Source organism: Canis lupus, chromosome 30 (genome assembly GCF_003254725.2).
Source record: "Canis lupus dingo isolate Sandy chromosome 30, ASM325472v2, whole genome shotgun sequence".
NCBI lineage: Eukaryota > Metazoa > Chordata > Mammalia > Carnivora > Canidae > Canis > Canis lupus.
In genome coordinates, this window is record NC_064272.1 from 927,383 (window position 1) to 950,363 (window position 22,981).

Sequence of the window (22,981 nt, forward strand, 5' to 3'; positions counted from 1 at the left end):
ATCGAGTCCCACATCAGGCTCACTGCATGGAGCCTGCTTCTCCCTCTGCCTGTGTCTTTGCCTCTTTCTCTGTGTCTCTCATGAATAAATAAATAAATAAATAAAATATTTAAAAAAGAAAAAAAAATTTCCTGGCTCAGATTTTCAGTACAGTTCTGATTCATTGCTAAGGATGATGCTTAAACACTTACATTTGTAAGGTGTCAGGACCCAGGCAAACTCAGGGCACAGATAAGCTATAGGAAATAACTTTCAAACAAAACATTGATGAATCAAAATTTATGGAACACTTTTATTCATGTATTGAACATGCTAAGAAAAAATATTCTGGTGGCAGTAGTAGGGAAAACACTGGCAACAGAGTAAAAAAGATTCTGATTGTTTTCTTCAGGCCTAAAATTGCAGACATTTTCTTTAGTTGAACTTTCAATCTAACTAAAAAGTGAAAATAGCATTTATTTCCCCAGCTTCATTGAGGTATAATTGGCCAAATTGTATATATTTAAGGTGCACCACATGATGAGCTGATATATGCACCTACGGTAAAAAGACATTTTAAGGACAAGAAAAAGAAATTTAGCACAAAATATATAAATTTGAGAATACGGTGCTTTAGAAACAGACGTCTTAAAAATTTCAATAGGGGTCATACCTAGACATATGGTATAGCCGGATTGTGATTTTTCAAGAAATCACGAACGGTATCTTAAGCGCTTTTATTGAAAATATGGTTTTTGAGGTTCTGAGGGCAAGAGGCACCGTCAGCCCTCCCAACGCCTCCGGAGCGAGGTTGTGCAACGCAGCAGTAGTCCTCCAGAGGAAAAAGGTTTTCTCAGATGCACACAGCTCAGGCCCCAACGCTCAGACTACAACTCCCATCGTCCTCCGGGCCTCGCACGCTGGCTCCTCAGGCCCGCCGCGACCCCGCGGCGCATGCGCGTAGGCTTCTCCGTCCGCTCGCAGACTGCAGAGGCTGGGCGGGGCTCCTGGGCGCTCGCGGGACGGTACCGCCCTCCGGCCGCTCCCCCGGCTTCTCTTCGGACCGTTAACCTCGAATGAGGAACGAGTGGGGAGGGAAGGGAGGGGCTGCGGCGGCGCTCTTACAGCCCGCCGGGCCCGGGGCTGGGGGCGGCGAGGTCACGTAACGGCTGCCCTGGCGTCGGCCCGCGGAGGGGCGGCCTCCCCGGCAGCCCGAGCCCTCCGGCGCGCGCCGCGGCTGCGAAACAGTTACCGGCTGGTAAACAACAGCTGCGCGCGCACCAGCCTCAGCTGGCGCTGGTGTCCCGCACCTGCGACCTCCTCCTCCCCTCGCCCCGCCGCCCGCTGCGCTCAGCCCGGGCCGGCCTGCCAGGCCAGCTTCTCCCTCGCTGGGACCTGAAGGAAGGACGGCGACGGGCAGACCCCGCCGCGGCCCTGTGGGGGAGGAAGCGAAGGGGTGGCCTGTCCTGGCACACGCACGGGGAAGCCCGGCGAGCCGACGTGCGCTCGGTGGATTAGCAACGACCCGCCGCGACCCGGAGCTGCGGTCCGAGGGCTCCCGATCCGCCCTCTAGCCGCCGCCTCCCGGATCCCGAGGGCCAGCCTGCCAGAAGAGCGGGCCGGCCACTTGGAAGACGAGACCCCTAGGAGGCATCCTCTGCTCGCCCTTTTTATTCTCTTGTATCCAGAGTGTGGGGTATTTTTCCCGTTATGCATGCGCATCTCTCCCACCAGACCCAAGCGGATTACTGGCCTCAAAAACACCGGGTGGCTCTGCGCACACCTCCCAGCCAGACCTGTGGGGTATTCACCTGATACACAACAGGTGGCCGGGTGTACACCGTTTTGCAATCTGATCTGTGCTATATTCGCCTAATAAGAGTGGGCCTGCGCGCACTTTGCTCAACGAGAACCGGGGGACATTTTCCAGGTAAAAGACTTAACTACCTCGGCGGAAATCTGGGGGTCGAGGGAAGAAGGGCTTCACCTGCTTCTCTGACACCATGGCACTGAGCCTGCAGCCCTGGACCAGGGGAGACAGCTAGATAACTCTTCTTTCTGAAGGAACGAAGTTACACGAGATTGGCAACGTTTTGTCCTTTTTTTTTTTTTTTCTTAAATATTTACTAGTAGTGCACTTTCTAAGATAATCTGAATTCTGAGTCGTAGGATTCTTATTTGGGACTTTTTGTGTGGTGTAAATCAAGATTATTGAGGGTTTTTTTTTTTTAAGTTTTTCTATTTTTGCAACCAAAAGTAGCTCGCGTAGGAGGAAGGATTTTGCGGGGTTTTCCTTTTTTCTTTGTTCTTCTAAAGGAAAACAGAATAATGCATCCTCCAGAAACCACCACCAAGATGGCTTCAGTGCGGTTCATGGTGACACCAACGAAGATTGATGACATTCCAGGTTTGTCAGATACCAGCCCGGACCTCAGCTCCCGATCCAGTTCCCGAGTAAGATTTAGCTCACGGGAAAGTGTGCCTGAAACAAGCCGCAGTGAGCCTATGAGTGAGATGTCTGGAGCCACCACTTCTCTAGCCACTGTTGCCCTGGATCCAGCCAGTGATCGGAATTCTAACCCCCAGGACGTTACCGAGGGTGAGTAGAAAGACGGAGGATAGGATACTTTCATTACCGCCCTGGGAAATCACTTTTCCATTATGCAGTAATTATCAGGAACCAAGGTCCTTCTTTTTGAGACGCCTAGGAACCTTCCTTTGGAATAATGGTCAGCACAGTGACTGCCTGCCCCAATACTTTGCCATGCGGGAAGGAAAGTAGATTTATATTTTGACTTCTGCATTTTTGCCTCCTTCACATTGAAATGCGTGTTTCGGTTAAGGATGAATATCAAAGAATTTAATCCGTTTTCAGCACAGAGGATCCTAAATTGTGAAATTTACTGGAGAGTTAGCTTTGGGGCTCTAATTATCACAGTCTGCTTTTAAGGCTAGTAACCAGCAGTAGTTATTGACCGTATCTTAGTTATTGGCTTTCCCACAAAGACTTCAGATATTGTATCACAAAATTCTTTTTAAAAATTTAAATTTTAGAGACAGTGGTTCAAGAAGCTAAGCTCACTCAGGGTGAGGCTGGTGGGTCTGTTGTGCTACCCTGTGGAATGGAGAAATATAAAGAGGCTTTTAGGACCTGACTTTTGTTTAAGTTTTTCACTTTGAATTTTAGATGAAGTGTATTGTGTCTCTGTGGTCAGTAAGTAGTAGTATACAAGCCACGTCTGACTCAGTTGACCACTACAGACCTTTAGCTGCCTAAACTAATTTATGTTAGCTGGTTTGGAAGTTTTTGCTGGATTTAATAGGAAAAGGTGATAGAAGAACGAAATGAGATAAAATGGAAAGGTCAAAACGTTTTTCAGACTGTGAGGTAGCGAAGTTTGAGAATTACTGTACTGCTTTATGTTTAGTTTTGTGCTAAATTCTGACATGTGTCAAGTGATGAAAATTTCTCTTAAGAATCTTAAAGGCTCTTAAAATGGTATTCTACCCAAATTTGAAAACCGTAGCTTCTGACTTGACATTTTCTGGGGTCAGGAGATATTGTTCCTCTTAATCTAAAGAGTGCAGGAAACCAGAATGATTTTAGTTCCTTATTTCTGTTTGTGTTTCTGAATGTCTGGAAACAAGGTAGATATGGTAAAGTTTGTAGTCCTAGAATTCACTTATCCTTGACTAATTTTATGGAGTTATGGACTTAACTATTTTCAACTTCTTGACAAACTTTATACCATATACTATGGTATTAAAATTACAGTATGGAATAAAAATAACTTAGCATTTTCTCTTTCTCCAGATTAATTCTAAATTGTAGTTTTAGTTTATATCCATCATACTATATTTAGGTTGTAAAAATACCAGATAAAGACTATAACAGTATCAATTATTTTATTGCTGTAATTGTCATCAGGCAATTTATAGCTAAATGTTGTTAGACTTGTGACTTACATGTTATGGAACTGTAATTTTATTCTGTTTAAAAAGTGAACTTACTGAGTAATGCATTAGCCTTGTAAAACAGGATCCTTATCCAGCCTGCTGTCCTTATCTTATTTACAAGCATTCTTTACAGTATAGAGAGTAGTATCATTTTACATGATAGGGATAATGCTGGAGACATGTCTAGGTGAAACCTATGTTGTCTAGGTTGGTATAGAAGTTAAAGCTTGGCTCTCTAACACATTCCTTAATGTTTAAATACTCTAATACCAAAAGAAAAATCAGCGGTCCAGCCATTAGATTGCAATTTTCACTATATTCTCAGGAAACTAGTTTCCTATTTTACTAATGACCTATCGTTTTTTTTTTTCCACTAAAAAAAAAAATCTTAAGACAACTATAATCTTATACATTTTGCCCACTTCCAGAAGGGTTGGTCAAAATACAATTATTTCATCTTTGGCTTCATAATATGTGGATGCCTTTGTTAGAATTTGATATAGATCTTCACAGGATGTGGTTGTCAAGAAAATTAAGGATATATTAATCTAATATTTGTCTCTGGGCTGAAATTAGTATAGGAAAACAACACCGAAAAAAAAAAAAAAAAAAAAAAAAAAAAAAAAAAAAAGGAAAACAACACCGCATTCTGCGGTTGATTCTAAAGCTCATAGTGCATTTCAGAATTGTGTTTCCTATTTTAATATTTAGAATTCATAATTTTTTGGCCTTCTATACATCCTTCTGTGGTTGTGACAGTGGTATGATTCTCTCTCCTTTCTCCACAATGCCCATGCCTCCCACATTTCTATCACATTTAAGCTTCCCACTTTAAATTTCTTTTCTTGTCATACACTTTTTACTCCCAACACGCTGCACAACTGAGGGTGGTGAAACAGGAAGTGTTAAATACTTATTTCTATCTGTTTTAATTTTTTCTACTGTTGGCCTTTTGAGTAGATAATTGTCTTTCTGCTACCAAAGTATTTCTAAATGTCCTTTCATTTTGTCAAGTTTCCCTTAGATTTTAACTAAAAAAAAGAATCTTAGACTGAACTTGCTTGTACATGAACAGTGCCTTAAAGGTACTACGAATTGTTGAGAATGGATACCTCTGGAGAGTTATGAAAATAGAGTGGAGAATGGGAACTTTTCTTTACCTAAGCAATTCAGAAACGGGACGCCTGGGTGGCTCAGTGGTTGAGCATCTGCCTTTGGCTCTAGTCGTGATCCCAGGGTCCTGGGATTGAGTCCCACATTCAGCTCCCTGCATGGAGCCTGCTTTCCCTCTGCCTATGTCTCTGCCTCTATCTCTGTCTCTCTCAGGAATAAATAAGTAAAATCTTAAAAAAAAAAAATTCAGAAGGGCATGTACAGTATTTTATATTGAGGGTGTATGACTCTTATGAACCTCAGATGATCAAGAGTTGAATTCTGAAAGAAAAACAAAAATTCTGGTTAAACTTCATCTTATAAATGAAGAAACTAAGGCTCACAGAGATGGTTATTTGTAGATCATGGAGTGGGAAAGCCAAGACTGAAGCACAGGCCTCCTGACTTATATCCAATGCTTTCCATTATCTCATTTTGCTTCTGCCATGATGAACATTTTTTACATTTGCCTCATAACCATCTGGTTATTTTAAATGATTGTTAAAATAATAATTCCCAAAAAAGAGCAGGGAACGTATTTTTATGTGTCTCACGCAGGCTCTAATACATTTTATCCTTTTACAATTTAATGCATGCTTCCTGAAGCTCTGATATATGTGAGGCCCTCCAGTAGGAATTATAGGAAATATGTAGATTAAATGGCTTCTGCCTTTGGAGAGCTTGTGGTCTAGTGGTGAAGATGACAAGAACATTTTATCCATTCTTTCAACATTTACTGAACTTATTAGAGGTCCACGCCCTGTTCTAGGTATTAAGGATGCAGACCAAGAAAAATCATTCGATGACTGTTCTAAGGAAAGTTATGATCTACTAGAGAAAAGAAAGGAACGCTCATATATATTATAATGCTGCATGATAAACACAAGAATAAAAATACAGCACATTGTAGAATAATGTAATAGAAAAATACGGCAAAGGAAAATGAACTGAGGTAAAAATGGAGACACTTAAAGACTGGAGGACTTGGTGGGGTAAAGTGGTAGTGAAAGATGTAGAAGGATTAAAGATTGTGGTCAGACACTTAAATGTTGGAGTTAATGGCTTCGGAGTGGGGCAGTCCTGTGTTAACATGATCTAGTGTGCAGCCTTGGGAGTAGGTTTTTGAAGTGGAGTAAAAGTAAAAGCCATTTAATTCAAAGAGCTCTAAATATACCATCCTCGAGGGTGGCTGTTTATCAGGTTTTTATTTGGAGGTGTTAGTTGGTAGAGGTGCAAAAATAACTTAGAGCTAAGCCCCTCTTTCAGAGAATCACCATCTCTCTAAAACTTTCTCTGATTCAACCCCACACCCAGATAAAATCGATCAGTTGTTTACATTCCTATATCCCTTATACAGACTATTACTATAGCACCTATTTCACTTAATTTTGTTGATTTTCATTATATGTTATATTTCTCAGTTAGGCAATAAGGTTCTCGTGGACAGGGATGCAAAGTTGATTTGTATCATCAGCATCATCTACTGTGATGACAGATATAATTTGCACTCAATAAAATACATAATGAGTTGAAGATTTTCTAGACTAAAAAAAGACATAGAAATATAAACAAAAATTTAAAATATAAAGGCAAATGAAATGTACATACTTAAAGTAGCGATGCTTCATCTGGTTGCATATCAGAATGATCTAAAGATCTTTTTCGAAAATACTTCTGCAAAACAAAACTTCTGCCCCTTATCTGGGGATTCTGATTTAATTGCATCAGTTTTTAAAAGCTTTTCAGCTGATTCTAACATAAAGCCAGCATTGACAACCACAGATTAAAAGGAAAGAGTGATAAATGCCGTACAAGTGGAAGGACCTTTCCCACCTGATTGGGGTTTCACTGAGTGGATAGGCACAGTAGGCTTTTCCTTAAATGTCAGTAGGTCTTAAATATTTATCTGGCCTTGGAGCCATTACATTACACATGTGTGTTTAGCCTTTTTTGGCTCATCTACCAATTCTGTGTGTTATTGGAGGTCTTATAAATGTCTCTATGCTAAGATTAAATCAGAAAAAATGATTGGAAAGCAATCTAATTTTGTTTTCTGTTTTTTTTTTTTAAGAATATGTTTCAGAGTACCAAGTACTTTTCTAGACTTTTCCAAGAATCTTCTAATTTTTCCCCAAAATCAAAATAAGTGAATTACATTGTTTTGCCAATCAAAGGTGACTATAACTCTTTTAAATATATCTTTCATATTATAATTGGCCCTTTAGCAGTGCAGGGGTTAGGGGGGGCAGCCCTCATGCAATAGAATATTTGAATATAATTTTTGATTCCCCCAAACCTTAACTGCTAATAGCCTACTATTGACTGGAAGCCTTATCAATAATATAAAGTCAATATTGTATTCTTACAATAAAATAAGCTATAGAAAAAAAAATGTTATTAAGAAAATCATGAAAGGGGCACCTGACCTGGGTGGCTCAGTCAGTTAAGCATCTGCCTTCAGCTCAGGTTAGGATCTCAGGGTCCTGGGATTGAGCCCTGCTTTGGCCTCCCTGCTCAGTGAGAAGTCGGCTTCTTCCTCTCCCTTGCTTATGCTTACTTGCTTGCACATGCTCTCTTTCTCCTCCCTCTCTCACATAAATAAATAAAACATTTTTAAAATAAATCTTTTGGGCAGCCCAGGTGGCTCAGCGATTTAGCACCGCCTTCAGCCCAGGGCCTGATCCTGGAGATCCGGATCGAGTCCCGTGTCGGGCACCCTGCATGGAGCCTGCTTCTCCCTCTGCCTGTGTCTCTGCCTCTCTCTCTGTTGCTCATGAATAAATAAATAAAATCTTTAAAAAATAAAATGAAAACTCTTGTATAAACATGTACATTTTCACTTTGAGGAGCTATGAGAAGTTGAATCCAATTGAAATTTGTCATTATTTGAGAGTATTTGAATTTAACATTCAACCTTAAGTTTTTATTTTTTATTTTAAAGATTTTATTTATTTCAGAGAGGAAGGGCACCAGGCATGAGTAGGAGGGGCTGAGGGAGAGGGAAGAGCAGGAAGCCCAACATGGGGCTTGATCCCAGGATCCTGGGATCATGATCTGGGCTGAAGGCAGATGCTTAACCTACGGAGCCATTCAGGCATCCCCCCACACCCTTGAGATTAAGAGTTTTGTGCTCTGCCAGTTGAGCCAGTCAGGTGCCCCTATTTCAGTGTCTTTTAAATAAATGGTCTGCAAATACCCAGGGTAGTTTAGTAATGCTGAATTACATAGTTATTGATTTAGGCACGTCCATTCATCTTTCCTAAAGTTAATGAATATTCCTATTTTGACCCAAGTTTCAGTAGATCTGTTTTGTTTGTTTTTTTTTGTTTTGTTTTGTTTTTTAGTAATCTCTACCTCCAGTGTAGGGCTGGAACTCACAACTCCCAAATCAAGAATTGCATGTTATACCAACTGAGCCAGCCAGGCACCCCACAGTGCCTGGCTTTTAAAATGAAGTTTTGTTACAAAGGAGGAAGGAAGCAATAACTTACTTATTTATTTTTTTAATTTTTTTTATTTATTTATGATAGTCACAGAGAGAGAGAGAGAGAGAGAGGCAGAGGCAGAGAAACAGGCAGAGGGAGAAGCAGGCTCCATGCACTGGGAGCCCGACGTGGGATTCGATCCCAGGTCTCCAGGATCGTGCCCTGGGCCAAAGGCAGGCGCCAAATCGCTGCGCCACCCAGGGATCCCGCAATAACTTATTTAAAACAACAACAAAACACTTGTTTTCTGAGGTGAAATTAACAAAATTTTGTTTTGAATTGTGTTTTCATTTTCCTTTCTTTACATTTTTAGAAATATGAAGTTTTGACAATATATTGCGGTTTCATTTTCTACACAGTTTGTAGTGTTGACTAGAAGCCTATCTAGCAAGTATTTCATAATAAAGAATGAAATGTCATATGTCAGAAATGAAATTCTGAGTACTCGAGTTATTGTGAATAGTCCGTGTTCATGGCGCCGGTGCTGTGTTTTTGGTTGGTGATTCTTGGGTCCTACAGTATCTACACTGTAATGACATTAGACTAATGAAAGAGAGAGCCTTATATAGGGAGGTGTAATACTGTGGAAAAGTAAAGACTAAAAGCTGAGGACTTTGAGTACACAGAAGCTTTTGACAATGCCTTCTCTAATATTTTGGTCAGCAGCCAAAATGGGTAACAGCTATCAAATTAGCTAGCTATCAACTATCCTGCTCCAGGCATCCTTTCCTTTACGGAAGACTCACAGCTTCAGGTCTCTGAAAAAATAACTAGGCAAGGTAGTAGTATGTTGTACTCTCAAGGTTCTCTGTTCACACTCTTGTATTTACAGTCCTGGTTTAATGCCTTTTATTACATAGTGAATTAGATAACATGATTGTGAGCTCCTCAAGGGCAGCGACATGGCTTGTTCTCCATTGTATTCCTATTTCTTCACACATAGTGGGCACTCCTCTATGTATTGAATAATGCATGATTTCTTCAGCTTCTATAAAGCGTGAGATTTTCCTGATGTTTTGATTTAGAGAAGTCTTTGTTTTCCTTGCAGTACAATATTAATCCATCAGACAATAGGTCTTTTATGTATTTACTGTCCTTCAGTTGTTAGTTCCCAAATATGTTATCATCATTGATGCCATTTTATAAGAATCCATTTTCATAGACAATTTTATGTAATTCTGAGCTTTAGGAGTTTTCAGTTCTTTTTACCCATGATAGTTGGTCTTCATCAAAGTAATTGATTAACTCATTAAATTCCCTCTATAATCATGCACATAATAAGGCATAATTTAGGATTTGTGATAAGTTTGAGATTTTAGTTTTTTATAAGATTGTATTTATTTGAGAGAGAGTGAAAGAGCACAAGTAGGGGAAGTGGCAGAGGGAGAGGAAGCAGCAGACTCCCCACTTGGGGCTCCATGAGCTGTTTACTTAACATGTCAGTGAGAAGATAAGTTCAGAAATTGAAATTTTTTAAAAACTTGTATAGCAGTTTGATAGAGCAATTTTATGTCAAATCTAGTAATAAAAATTAGAATTTGTGTTTTGTATATTTTCCATTTTCTAGTATTTCATTTTTATTATTTTTTGATAAAATTTGTAGCCCACAATGAATTGTTGAATATAAAGAAAAAATAGTCTTTTACCAGAGATAATTTGCAAAGCACTGTTCTTTTGAATGTTTGCCTAAACTTCTGAATGATACCACATGAGTTAGTATTTCCCTAACAGTGGCCCCTTGAAGCCTGAGTAACTGAATTGGGGTTGTAGAGTGGGTTAGTCCTTCAGGCAGGTCTGATATTTTCCTTAAGAATCCCTGCTCTAACACATGATCTCTTTATTCTCCTAATATTTGAAGATAAAGGGGCGCCTGAGTGGTTTGTTCGGTTAAATGTCTGCCTTTAGTTCAGGTCATGCTCCCAAGGTCCTGGGATCCAGCCCCAATCAGGCTCTCTGCCCCTGCTTCACCCTCTCCCACTGCCTGCCACTTCCCTTGCTTTTGCACGCCCTCTGTCTCTCTCTTTTTCTCTCTCTGTCAAATAAATAATTTTTTTTAATTTTAAGTTAAACATTTTTAGTTCTGTACTTTTTTAGAAGTTCTATAATTCAGGTATTTTGAAGAAATTCTGTGATTCACATCTTTTTCTTGTCAAACAACATCTCAAGATGAATTATTACAGATTTATTGTTAGATTTATAGAATTAAGAGTATGGGGTTTATAACTGATGATAAAACATAATTAAACCTTTGTTGCTCAAACTTTATCATAAATATACCTTGATCAAGAAAATGAAAGCATAATATTTTCTACTTCTATTTAGTTGCTGGCTGGTGGTTACAATGATTCAGTGAGAATGTCTATCCTAAATATTTGAAGTAATAAGTTACTACATTAGAAACAACACTTGAGGAAAAAACAGAAAAAGCAACTGCTTGGATGTAGATTATACTCTTTTCTGTTATTTATAAAAATACCATTTGTAGTGAACCAAATACTATAATCACAAAACTATTAATTGGTCAGAATTTTAAAAGTTCTCTTAAGTGTGGCTGGATCATAATAGTAGATAAAGTACTCTGAATAGTATCTTCAAACTCAAGAGTTTAGAAGAGAGTCCAAAGGTTTGAATCTGTTTCCAAATCAGAATCCATTGTTCTTTGCACACCACTCCCACTAAATTGTGTGTGTGTGTGTGTGTGTGTGTGTATGAGAGTATGAGAGACAGAATTCTATGAAAAGGTGTAGACAGATGAGTTAAGTCTACATTGTGTGTGTTGGAAGCTAGTCTGTTCTATTTTATACTTTTCCAACTTTAATAGCATGCTGGTACCTTTGATCAAGCTCTAGTTGCATTTTTTATTTTTTTTTAAAGAATAGTATTTAATGTTACTAAAACCTTAGCATCATATCTACAGGATGCTCTCAGGAATGAACAGAATAGCATTTGGTAAAACTCATGTGTTCAAAATGTATGTGAAACAGGGATTTGCTTACTGCTCACTTACTATGGCGGTCTTCTTGCATCCTGGATCCATTTTTAACATGAATTAGTAGATTCTTAACAATCACTTCAGCAGGACAGAGTGTGGTTCTAGATTATTTGTGTATGGCTTTTGTACAATACAGTTCTCAGGTTCTGAGAACGAAGAGGAACTACATATATGGCTTGCTCTAAAACTGAGTTTTAGAACAAATGTACTATAACCATATAGTATAGTACAACCTGAAAGAGAATCCTGTGTTGAAAATAATTTCCCACTGACTTTCCCTGTTTAAATCTTTTACTACATCAAATTTGTCTTTGTTTTTTTAATGAATGGGTTGAATAAGACACAATGCTAGTTGTCATGAGTTGTTTAGCTATGATTAAAAAGAAGCAATTGGTTAGTGTAGCATGGCAAAACATACCTTCAAAATATTACCCATAGTAGATCCATTCTTTTATAGAACGGGCAGGCATGCCTTTATAAAAAATGGAATGTAGTCACAAATAAAGTTTTACTGAAACTGAATATTTGGCCTAATGTACAAAGCACTATGGGAGTAATTATCAATGCCTTTTTTGCCCTAGCCTACTCTATGTCTTACTACTTAAAAATACTGTAGTTTTTTTAATGTGAAACTAAATATTTCAAATTTGTATGATGACTCTCATTTCAAACAGCATTCTACACTATAAAGTAGAAGTACAGAACTAGCATTTATGTAACTGCCTAAATTTTATGTGAAATGGAATTTGACCCATAAGTGATTTGTTTTATACTCAGATCTGAAGATCTTTATAAAGATTTCAGTGAACTTCGGTTCATTGTATTTTTTCCAACATTTTATTATGAAAATTCTCACGTGTACAGAAAAATTGAAAGAACACCCCTATCTTTATCTTCCCAGTGCTACAATTAGCATTTTGCTGTATTTGTTTTTGCTACATATTTATTCCTTCCATTGGACCTATTTTTGAAGCATTTCAAAGCAAGTTGCAGGCATCATTTATACTTCAATTTAAATGCTTTCTTCTATATGCATATGATTAGTATGCAATATGTAACTTAAAATGTTTTTGAGACTCATCCACGTTGTTGAATATATCATTCTTGGTTCTATTATATGAATATACTGCAGGTTCTTTATCTTATTGATGGATAACAGGTCTGTTTCCTATTTGGGCTGTTAGGAATTGAACTACTATAAACATACTTGTTCAAAATTTATGTTAAAAACCTGCCGGACCAGGACACCTGGATGGCTGTTTGTTAAGCATCTAACTTTTGTTTTGGCTTGAGTCATGATTTTGGGGTCCTGGGATCTAGCCCCATCTTGGGTTGTACACTCGGTATGGAGTCAGTTTGGAATTCTCTCTCCTTCTCCCTCTGCCTCTCCCCTCTGCACATGTGCACACTTGCTCACTCTCTTTCAAATAAATAAATCTTTAAAAACAAACAAAAGCTGCCAGACCTTTTTCCAAAGTGGTTGTATTATTTTATATTCCCACCTACATTTACTATTCATCCTTGCTAATGGCTTTTTTTTTTAAGACTTTATTTATTTATTTATTTGAGAGAGACCACAAACAGAGGAGTGGGGCCGAGGAAGGAGCAGGGAGTCTGATGAGGGACTCAGTCCCAGGACTTTGGGATCATGACTGGAGCCAAAGGGCAGACACTTAACCAACTAAGCCACCCAGGGGCCCTTCCTAACAGTTTTAATAGTGATTTTAATTTGTATTTCCCTGAAAGCCAATGATGTTGAGCACTTTTTCAAGAGCTTTTAGCCATTTATATAAATTCCTTTGTGAATTGCCTATTTAAATCTTTTTTCTATTTTGTATAGTTTTTGTCTTTTTATTATTGAGTTGTAGAGGATTTTTATATATGCAAGATACAAGTCCTTTGTTGAGTGTCTATTTTAGGAGTATTTTCTCCCAGTCTCTGACTTGTATATTCATTTTCTTTATTTTTTTTTTTAAGATTTTATTTATTCATTCATGACAGAGACAGAGAGAGAGGCAGAGACACAGGCAGAGGGAGAAGCAGGCTCCATGCCGGGAGCCCGATGCGGGACTTGATCCTGGGACTCCAGGATCGCACCCTGGGCCAAAGGCAGGCACTAAACCACGAGCCACCCAGGGATCCCTTCTCCAACATTTTATTATGAAAAATTTCAAACATCGGGAAAGTTGAAAGACTTCTGTAGTGAACACCTCCAGTCAGAGTGTATCATTAACATTTCCTAATGTGTATCTATCTATCCATCTTATTATTTGCATTTCAAGGTAAATTGAAGATATCATTTCACCTCCCCCCAGATACTTCAAAATACATATTATTAATTATAATTGAGGGTTTGCAGCTTTTTTTAAGATAAAGTTTTCATATAATAAATTACACTAATTTTAAATGAACATCAACTAAATTTTGATGAATGCATACACCCATGGAATTTTAAACTCTCCAACAAGATGCAGAACATTACTGTCATTCTGGGAAGTTTTCTCATGCTCCCATCCCCCGAGAGGCAGTCGTTGTCCTGTTTTCTTGTACCATAGATTAATTTTGCCTGTTCTAAAACCTGAATATAGTGGATTCATATACTGTGTACTCTCTTAAGGCTTCTTTCACTTAGCATAATCTTTTTGAAATTCACCCATATAGTTGCATGTATCACTGAGTCATTCCTTTTTATAGCTAAATAGTAATCTTTTGTGTGAATATATCATAGTTTGTTTATCCATTCTCCTATGGATATACATCTGAGTTTCCAGTTTTGGGTTACTGTTCATAAACTGCTATGAATAATCTTAAACAAGTCTTTTGGTGGGAATATGTTTTCATTTTGGGGGGATAAATACCTGGGAGTACAATTGCTGGGTTATAGGGGAGAATACTAGATAGACCTTTTTCCAAAGTGGGTGAATCACTTTACACCTAGTAACAATGTATAAAAGTACACTTTGCTTCACCTTCTCACCAGATTTGGTGTTCTCAGTCTTACTAATTTTAGCCATCATAGTGATATGCAGTGGTACCTTATGGTGGTAGTTGTTTTTTTGTTGTTGTTGTTTTTTGTTTGTTTTTTATTTATTTATGATAGTCACACAGAGAGAGAGAGAGAGGCAGAGACACAGGCAGAGGGAGAAGCAGGCTCCATGCACCGGGAGCCCGACATGGGATTCGATCCCGGGTCTCCAGGATCACGCCCTGGGCCAAAGGCAGGCGCCAAACCACTGCGCCACCCAGGGATCCCTGCGCCACCCAGGGATCCCTGTTTTTTGTTTTTTTTTTTTAAGTAATCTCTACACCAAATGTGGGGCTCCAACTTATAGCCCGAACATCAAGAATTGCATGCTCTACCAACTGAGCCAGGCAGGTGCCCCCATTATAGTAGTTTATTGTACTTAAATAGCTATTTGTAATTTTTTTAAAAGATTTATTTATTTTAGAAAGAGCATGCGTGCAAAAAAATTTTTAAAAGTATTTATTTTCTAGAGAGGAAGAGCATGCACATATAGAGAGAGGGAAGGAGGGGAAGTTGAGGGAGAAGGGGGGAGAGAGTAACCCAAGCAGAGTCCACACTGACTATGGAGTCCAAAGAGGGACTTGATCTCACCACCCTGAGATCAGTCCTGAGCTGAAGCCAAGAGTTGGACGCTTAACGGACTATACCACCTAGGTGCCCAAAATACTGTTTCTTACATCCTACCTTCTCTATCTAATCACTCCCCACACATCATTCACCTCAGCTTTACCAGTCCTCCCCCAGACTTTTCCTGTATTACTTTAACTTTGCCTTCTATTTTTTATGCCCTTGCACTTTTATCTACAATCCATTGTAGAACTATTTTAAAATTGCTGAGACTGTGGTATCAAAGCATCAAGTTGGTAAAGAAATACTTCTATCATAGGTTAACAGGAATATGTTACCTTCCTGCTTGTTTAGTTTGAGGATATTTTTTAGAGGGGAGAAGTGACAGGATAATATTTGTACATAGGCTTATATGCACAAGCTGTACCCAGATTTATAGCATAAGTCATCGTTCATGTCCATCAACTGTAGATGATTAGCCAGAGTTCTACTCTTTTCATTAATTATGAAAGGCCAAGATCCTATTGGAAATATCCATTGGCACTAAAATATTAAAGAATTTGGAACCCAGAATATGATACTGAAATCTTTGATAATTTGGTAGTTAAGTTCCTTTGAATAAATTAGTAGAGGAACTACCTGAGTTCTAAGTGTGGAAAAATCACTAAGGGCACTACTACACCTTTCAAAGATAAAATAATTACAAAGATAAAAATAGTGACAAAGACGTCTTATGTGATCAACTTTTCTCTTTCCTATAGCTTAGTAATTTGCAAGCTTGGCTGCTTGTTAGAATCATCTGGGACGTAGAGGAGCTTTTAAAAGTCTTACTGCCCAAGCTCTACTCCAGATCTATTAAATCAGAATATCTGGGACAGGACCTAGACATCAGTAGTTTTAAAATTTCCCCACATGGGACACCTGGGTGGCTCAGCAGTTGAGCATCTGTCTTCAGCTCAGGGTGTGATCCTGGGATCAGGGATGAGTCCTGCATCAGGCTCCTTGCGGGAAGCCTGCTTCTCCCTGTGCTTGTCTCTGCCCACCCCCCACTTCTCTCTGTGTCTCTCATGAATAAATAAATAAAATCTTAAAAAAAAAAAAAAACTCTCCACATGATTCCAGCATGTAGCCAAGATCACAAATCAGTGCTAAACAGGAACCCATGAAATAAACTTTAGAAGAGTGTATATGAGTTGTCTTTTTTTGAAACTTCTATGCTACCTACTAACAAGAGTATTACAGGATTTTGGTTCAGCTTCACTATTTATAAACTGTGGCTTTGGGCAAGTTCCTTAGCCTAATATTTCTGTGCTGATTAAATGAGATCATAATGAAAAGTTCCTAAAGATGCCTGGGTGGCTCGGTTGGTTGGGCATCTGCCTTCAGCTCAAGTCATGATCCCACTGTCCTGGCATCAAGCCCCACGTCAGGCTCCCTGCTTAGTGGGGAGTCTGCTTCTCCCTCTATCCCACCCCACTGCTTGTGCTCTAAGTAAATAAATAAAATCTTTAAAAAAAATAAAAAGGGGGGGGGGAGTTTCTAGTGCAGAGTACAAAGTAGGTCTAAAACAACTATTAAGGGGCAGCCCGGGTGGCCCAGCGGTTTAGCGCCGCCTTCAGCCCAGGGCCTGATCCTGGAGACCCAGGATCAAGTCCCACGTCAGGCTCCCTGCATGGAGCCTGCTTCTCCCTCTGCCTCTCTCTCTCTCTGTGTCTGTCATGAATAAACATTTTAAAAAATGAACAATAAGAAATTACTATTTTTCATATGCTTTAAAATAAAGCAACAACAGAAGCTTACAAATAGTTTCATTTTCTAAACTGATGTAGTGTGCCAGTTTTTCTTTAAAAGGAATGTTTATACAATGAACTTGTTCCCTAATCTTTCTGGTGTGAAATATGAGGGCAGACGTTGATGTGATGATGTGCACATAGGGGTGGAAATAACTGAAGGAAACGTGGGTGAGCACACAGTGGGCGGCAGTTCATGAATTGTGCCCACTCTCAGTTTTGGCAGCTCTGGGAAAGCTGCCCACACAGTTCTTGGGATCCTTGAGCTTAACTACCGTGAGCAGGGGTGGAGTACTTAATCCTTAGAGTGAGTGATAAACACCGAGCAAGGCTCAAGGCGTGTCTTCCCTGGCTCCCCTCCCTTGGGGCTGCAGGTCACGTGAGCAGAAAGTACTTCCCTGTTCCAGCCTCAGTCTCCCGTAGGCAGTGATTTGAGTCTGAAAGGGGCACTGAGGAGGAGGCAGGCAAGGGAAGATAGGCTGAAGGAGAGTGTAAATCCAGCGGGAGCACAGGAGTCCTAACTGTAGCTATGCCACACTTCACCGTGACTAAGGTAGAGGACCCAGAAGAGGGGGCAGCAGCGTCGCTCTCCAAAGAGGGGGAGCCCAGCTTAGCAGAAAGAAGAGCCCTGATTCAGCATTTGGATGAACCAGGTGAGTCCTCAGCTTGGGAGCTTTCAGAACTTACGGGGTCTTTCCAGAAAGAAATGGTAACTAAAATATTAAACGTAACCCCTGAAGGATGGAGAGAAAGTATTGTGGTTGAAGTCCTATTCAGTCAACTGTATCACTCCCTTGTATATCTGATAACTTCTCTCTTTTCACATTCTGGTTTGTTTTCCCCACAATGAGTTCTGTGTTCATTACCTACAGGTGAAATTCAATCAGTGGCAATGTGTGAAAAGAGTTTTCAAGCAAAAAAGAAAGGCACAGTAAAAGTCAATTTACGTGGAATTTAAATTGCACCCTTTGCTCAGACAGTTTAAATTATATCTGGGAAAGTACATAAAAGGGAAGAGTATGGTTCAGTAGTTTTGTACAGTGGACTCTGCACTTGTGACTTCTCAGGTTATTCAGTATTTTGCCTCAGTTTACCAGTTAATCATTAATTCAGTAGCGGAATGGTTTAAGAATTCTTTAATGAAAGAAGTACAGTAGATCGTTATGGTGACTAGCACAGCATTGGGTTAAGTTTGAATGAGATTATCTCTATTTTCTCTAAATGATAACAGTTACACTTGCTGGGGGAATTGTGGTTTTGAATTTTGAAATGTAATTAAAATGTTAATATTGCATTAAATATAGGTGTGGTTTGAAGCCCTTTATTTTTTAAGTCTCTAAATTTCATGAATTATCCAAGAATTTATCTAGTATGTGAATAAAGGCTAAGAGAATGTCTCAAAATTCCCTTTAATTCCATGAGTCTAACTTCTTTTTATGGCAAGTAACACATCATAATTCCTTTCTGTAAACTATTTACTGTCTCTTGTCTTACAAGTCATCTTTGTGAATTTTTAAGAATCTCTACCTTACAGACAAGGACTAAAAAAATTTCCCTTTGCTTATTTTTTTCCTTCTAGTGAGAGAATTTACCAGGGGGAAATAGGATTTTATGGAAAAATCTGTCTGCCAGATTATTTTTGTTTTGCTGAATAGTTGAGTGATAAATTGAAATGTTTAGCCTACTTTGAACTTGAACCTGGTTCTCCACAACTTTAACTCAAAGAAGTTAAGGTTTTCTTTTCCTGATTGTGTGTTTGAAGTTCAAACTTTCTTAGCTGCTTGTTTGCTGCCCTTATATTTTACTCCTTTTAGGTTTTTAGCTTTGCTATTGTCTTAATTTCACAAAATGCAAACAAGTGAAATTATCTGTACCTCATTCCACTTTTCATTGGTTTTTATTTCCTTCACTCCTTTTATTATTTCATCTTTACTCGTCCCATCATGTCTGGTGAAATCTGCTTTACTCAGATTACAACACTGTTGAAGTCATCTAACCTAGAAAAGCTGTAAAAAATTTTTTTGATAGCCAACTTTGTAATAAGTGACATGCTAGGCTTAATTTATGTTCTTCCATAGTTATTGCTTTGGGCAAAGAAGAAGTGACAGATACAATCTAACTTGAACTTAATAAGGCGTTTTATTTTGGCGTTTTCCATGACAGCCGGAAAGCATCCACTTGAATGAACTGTTGTTTGGTAAGTGAACAACTGACGGGAATATATTACCTAAATTGTATTTTGTTTACTATAGGATTAAATTAGAGGAGAAGGAGGGAAACATATGGAGAAAACTTTTAATTAAGTTTTCTGGGTTTTCGGGGTTTTTTTTGGTTTTGATTTTAGGATTATAACATTTTTGAGGATGTTAGAAGCACTTCTAACGTTAGCTGTTTTTCTAACCAGTTGCTTTTTTTCATGTTTCTCTGTATTTGTAAAGAGAGAAAAATGTGTACAGTAATATAAATAGAACATATTTAGAAAGTAAATCATTCTTTAAAGTATGTTTTTTAAAACAGATGTATTTGAACTAGACAGGTAATTTGAGATAAAATAGAAATATGAATATAGACATAATAGGTAATTTTAAGAAGTACATTAATCCCTGCTATGTTAGTTACTGCAACCCTGCTTAATTAGTTTTGAAGGGAAAAGCAGAAACTCAGACTTATTAACATCTTTGACTATTTTCCTCCTTCCCTGTCTAGGTTAGGTGCCCCATCCTGTTTTCCCAGCAGCCTGTGCATAGAAATTGTATGAAACACATCTGTATTGCAATCACCTGTTACAGTTGTCTCTCTTCCCCCAGCAGACAAAGTAGATATCCTGGAGGATAGAGACATTATCAGATCATTTGTGTATCTACAAATTCAGTCGAATTACACCTGAGAGGCTATTCAGTGAATAGACTTTTTCTCTGCCTTTTAAATTCTTTAACTAGACACATGTTCAGTGCAAGTATCATGCCATGTGTTGTACTTTTATCTTAAGGCTATAAAGGCATAGAAAGTATAAGTTCCCCACCAAAGACAGCAGAATGGCTTTGGAGCCAGGGACCTGGCTTTGAATCCCAGTAATTAATTATTTATTACTAAATAAAAGTAGTGATAATTTGTATTAATTATTACTTGAGTGACTTTGGGCAAGTTACTTCTCTAGCCTACTTTACTCTTTGATAAAAGGAATAGCAGTACCTACTTTACATGGTGGTTGTGAACTACATGGGAAAATGAATATAAAGCACTTAACACGTGTGACACAGTGTTCAAAAATAAGACCTACCTTTTACTTATTGTAATTAGTGGTTTAATAAGAACAAAAACAGCTTTGGGTAACAGGTGATGGAAAGAATAATAATATTGCCTAGAAGAGACCCTAGACAGGTATTTCGAAGGATAGGACGTAACTGGTTCTTGAAGGGATGTCTAGAGAAGATGACAAGTAAAAGCACAATATAAGGTAGGAGAGGAAGGTACAGGGCATGTGGGAAACAAAAGTTTAAGATTGTTAGCACAGGGGCAGCCCAGGTGGCTTAGCGGTTTAGTGCCACCTTCGGTCCAGGGCGTGATCCTGGGGACCCAGGATCAAGTCCCACGTTGGACTCCCTGCATGGAGCCTGTTTCTCCCTCTGCCTGTATCTCTGCCTCCCCACCCCGTGTGTCTCTCATGAGTAAATAAATCTTAAAAAAAAAAAAAATTGTTAGCATATTGAACATGTGGTAAAGAGAGCTAAGAAATGAGGCTACTTAATGAAGGATTATCAATTTCATCTCACTCTGTGGGAATAGTGGGTATTAAGACCATAAGTGCTTGCCTAGAATTACATGGTGAGTAGTAGCAGAGCCAGTGTTAAAACATCACACCAGGATGCCAAGTCCTAGTTTTTTAAAAGTAAGTTACATTATATCTTAATGTGCCATGTGTCCAGAGGATTTGATATGAGTAGTTCTCACATCTGTGATGGCTTTTATAGGACAGTGCAACTGTTTATTGCATTTACTTAATCAGGTATAAATATTTCATTCATTTAAATATTGAGTTTGTTAAAGTATTTCTCTGAAATGATTATTCCACATCTTCTCCCTTATTCATCAGATCTTTTTTTTTTTAATGTTTATTTATTTATGATAGTCACAGAGAGAGAAAGAGAGAGAGGCAGAGACACAGGCAGAGGGAGAAGCAGGCTCCATGCACCAGAAGCCCGATGTGGGATTCGATCCCGGGTCTCCAGGATCGCGCCCTGGGCCAAAGGCAGGCGCCAAACCCCTGCGCCACCCAGGGATGCCTTATTCATCAGATCTTACACTGTCTGTGGGTTAGGCAGATTTCAGCTGCTGGATTTACCTTCACTTGATACAGGTAGCAGACTGGAGGATTTCCCCTTCCTTTGAAATAGGATTCTAAGGAAATTTTCAGAAACAGACCTGTAACAGGAAAGAAAGATACCTGTATTGGTATTGAACAGTATCTCTAGACATTAGCTGTCAAGTGATCCAAACGGAATGAGAACATCCTACGTGAGAGAGATTCTGTGTTAGTTTAAATTTTATTAGAAATCCGCAAGCCATTAGACTGCTGTTACCCATGAAAGCCGATGTCTTAAAGAAGGTGATATGACTGCTTTCTTTTTACTGACTAACATTGAAATAGTTAAGATGTAAAAGTTCTGTTATGTGCCCTTTTATTTTTTTAATTTTTAAAAAATATTTTATTTGTTTATTCATGAGAGACAGAGAGAGAGACAGAGAGAGAGAGAGGCAGAGACACAGGCAGAGGGAGAAGCAGGCTCCATGCAGGGAGCCCAGTGCAGGACTCAATTGCCGGAGGGACTGGGATTACGCCTTGAGCTGAAGGCAGCCACTCAACTGTTGAGCCACCCACGCATCCCTAATTAACAAAAATTTAGATACGCTGTTTTAAAATATGAAGGTCAAAAGTTTTCCTTAAACATTGCTCATGTTTTTCTGCCTACCTTCCCAGCCCCTACTATTCCATTATTGTCAGAAAGAACACCTCCCCAAATTTCAATACTCTTATTTACAATTTTTTTTTTTAAATCTTTCCCCAATTTTCCTTGCTTGGTGTTCAACCCTCTGTGTACCGTCTACTACTTTGCCCCAAAGGGTCACACCAGATTGGAACTCGTTTAATGCTATAAAGATAAAATTTCTCAAAAATATATATGCATGTATATTGCTTAATATTATATTCTATACTCAAAACAACATTTAGTTTAGGGTTATAAAATATTAAGTGTAGTTGTAGCATATTGTAAAATACTCCATTTTCACATTTCAGACTGAATTTATACATTTGGCATAGGTTACAAAATAGATTGTAAGCTGATAGACTTTAAAAACTTCAGCATGTCTCGGTTTTGCCAGGTTAAAAAGGAAATGACTTTACATTACAAAATGTCATCAACATTATAGTAGTAATTGTTGAGTACCTGGAGTGTGCAGGTGTGCTACCGATATTGGCTTATTTAATCCTCACAACAACCAGGACAGGTAACCATTATCCCTATTATAGAGATGAGGAAAGTTAGGTGCTAAGAAATTACCCTGTTTAAGTGATAGATTGGGAATTTAGATAAGGGTCTCTGTGACTAAAGCCTCTTCTTTTCCCCACACCAGGTTTTCCCTCTACTTTAAATAGACGCATAATTATTTATTGCTCTGTTGTCTCAGTAGTTACCAATTCTTCTTACATTGTTTCTTTTGTCTTTGTGTATTTCTCAAAATTAATTGAAAATTGTTGCTTCTGGGATCCCTGGGTGGCGCAGCGGTTTGGCGCCTGCCTTTGGCCCAGGGCGCGATCCTGAAGACCCAGGATCGAATCCCACATCAGGCTCCCGGTGCATGGAGCCTGCTTCTCTCTCTGCCTGTGTCTCTGCCTCTCTCTCTCTCTCTCTCTCTCTCTCTCTGTGTGACTATCATAAATAAATAAAAATTAAAAAAAAAAAAGAAAAGAAAATTGTTGCTTCTACCTTTTCACATGTTGGATTTTTTTTTTTAATTTGATGTAGAGTATTTC

The 22,981-nt window shown here is 38.8% G+C and overlaps 1 protein-coding gene across 4 annotated transcripts in view; it reads left to right on the forward strand.

The window, feature by feature from the left end:
- The first annotated feature begins 1,149 nt into the window (after nucleotides 1–1,149).
- Nucleotides 1,150–22,981, forward strand: part of SLC12A6 (solute carrier family 12 member 6) — an 88,409-nt gene continuing 66,577 nt past the window's right edge. For 2 of the 4 annotated variants that reach the window (XM_025473347.3, XM_025473349.3), the window contains exon 1: nucleotides 1,150–2,578. In XM_025473347.3, the coding sequence (XP_025329132.3) occupies nucleotides 2,308–2,578 (271 nt within the window). In that variant the 5' untranslated portion in view covers nucleotides 1,150–2,307. Of the gene's footprint in view, nucleotides 2,579–17,333; nucleotides 17,601–22,981 lie in introns of those variants that run through there. The other 2 variants (XM_025473348.3, XM_025473350.3) reach the window with 2 other exon arrangements.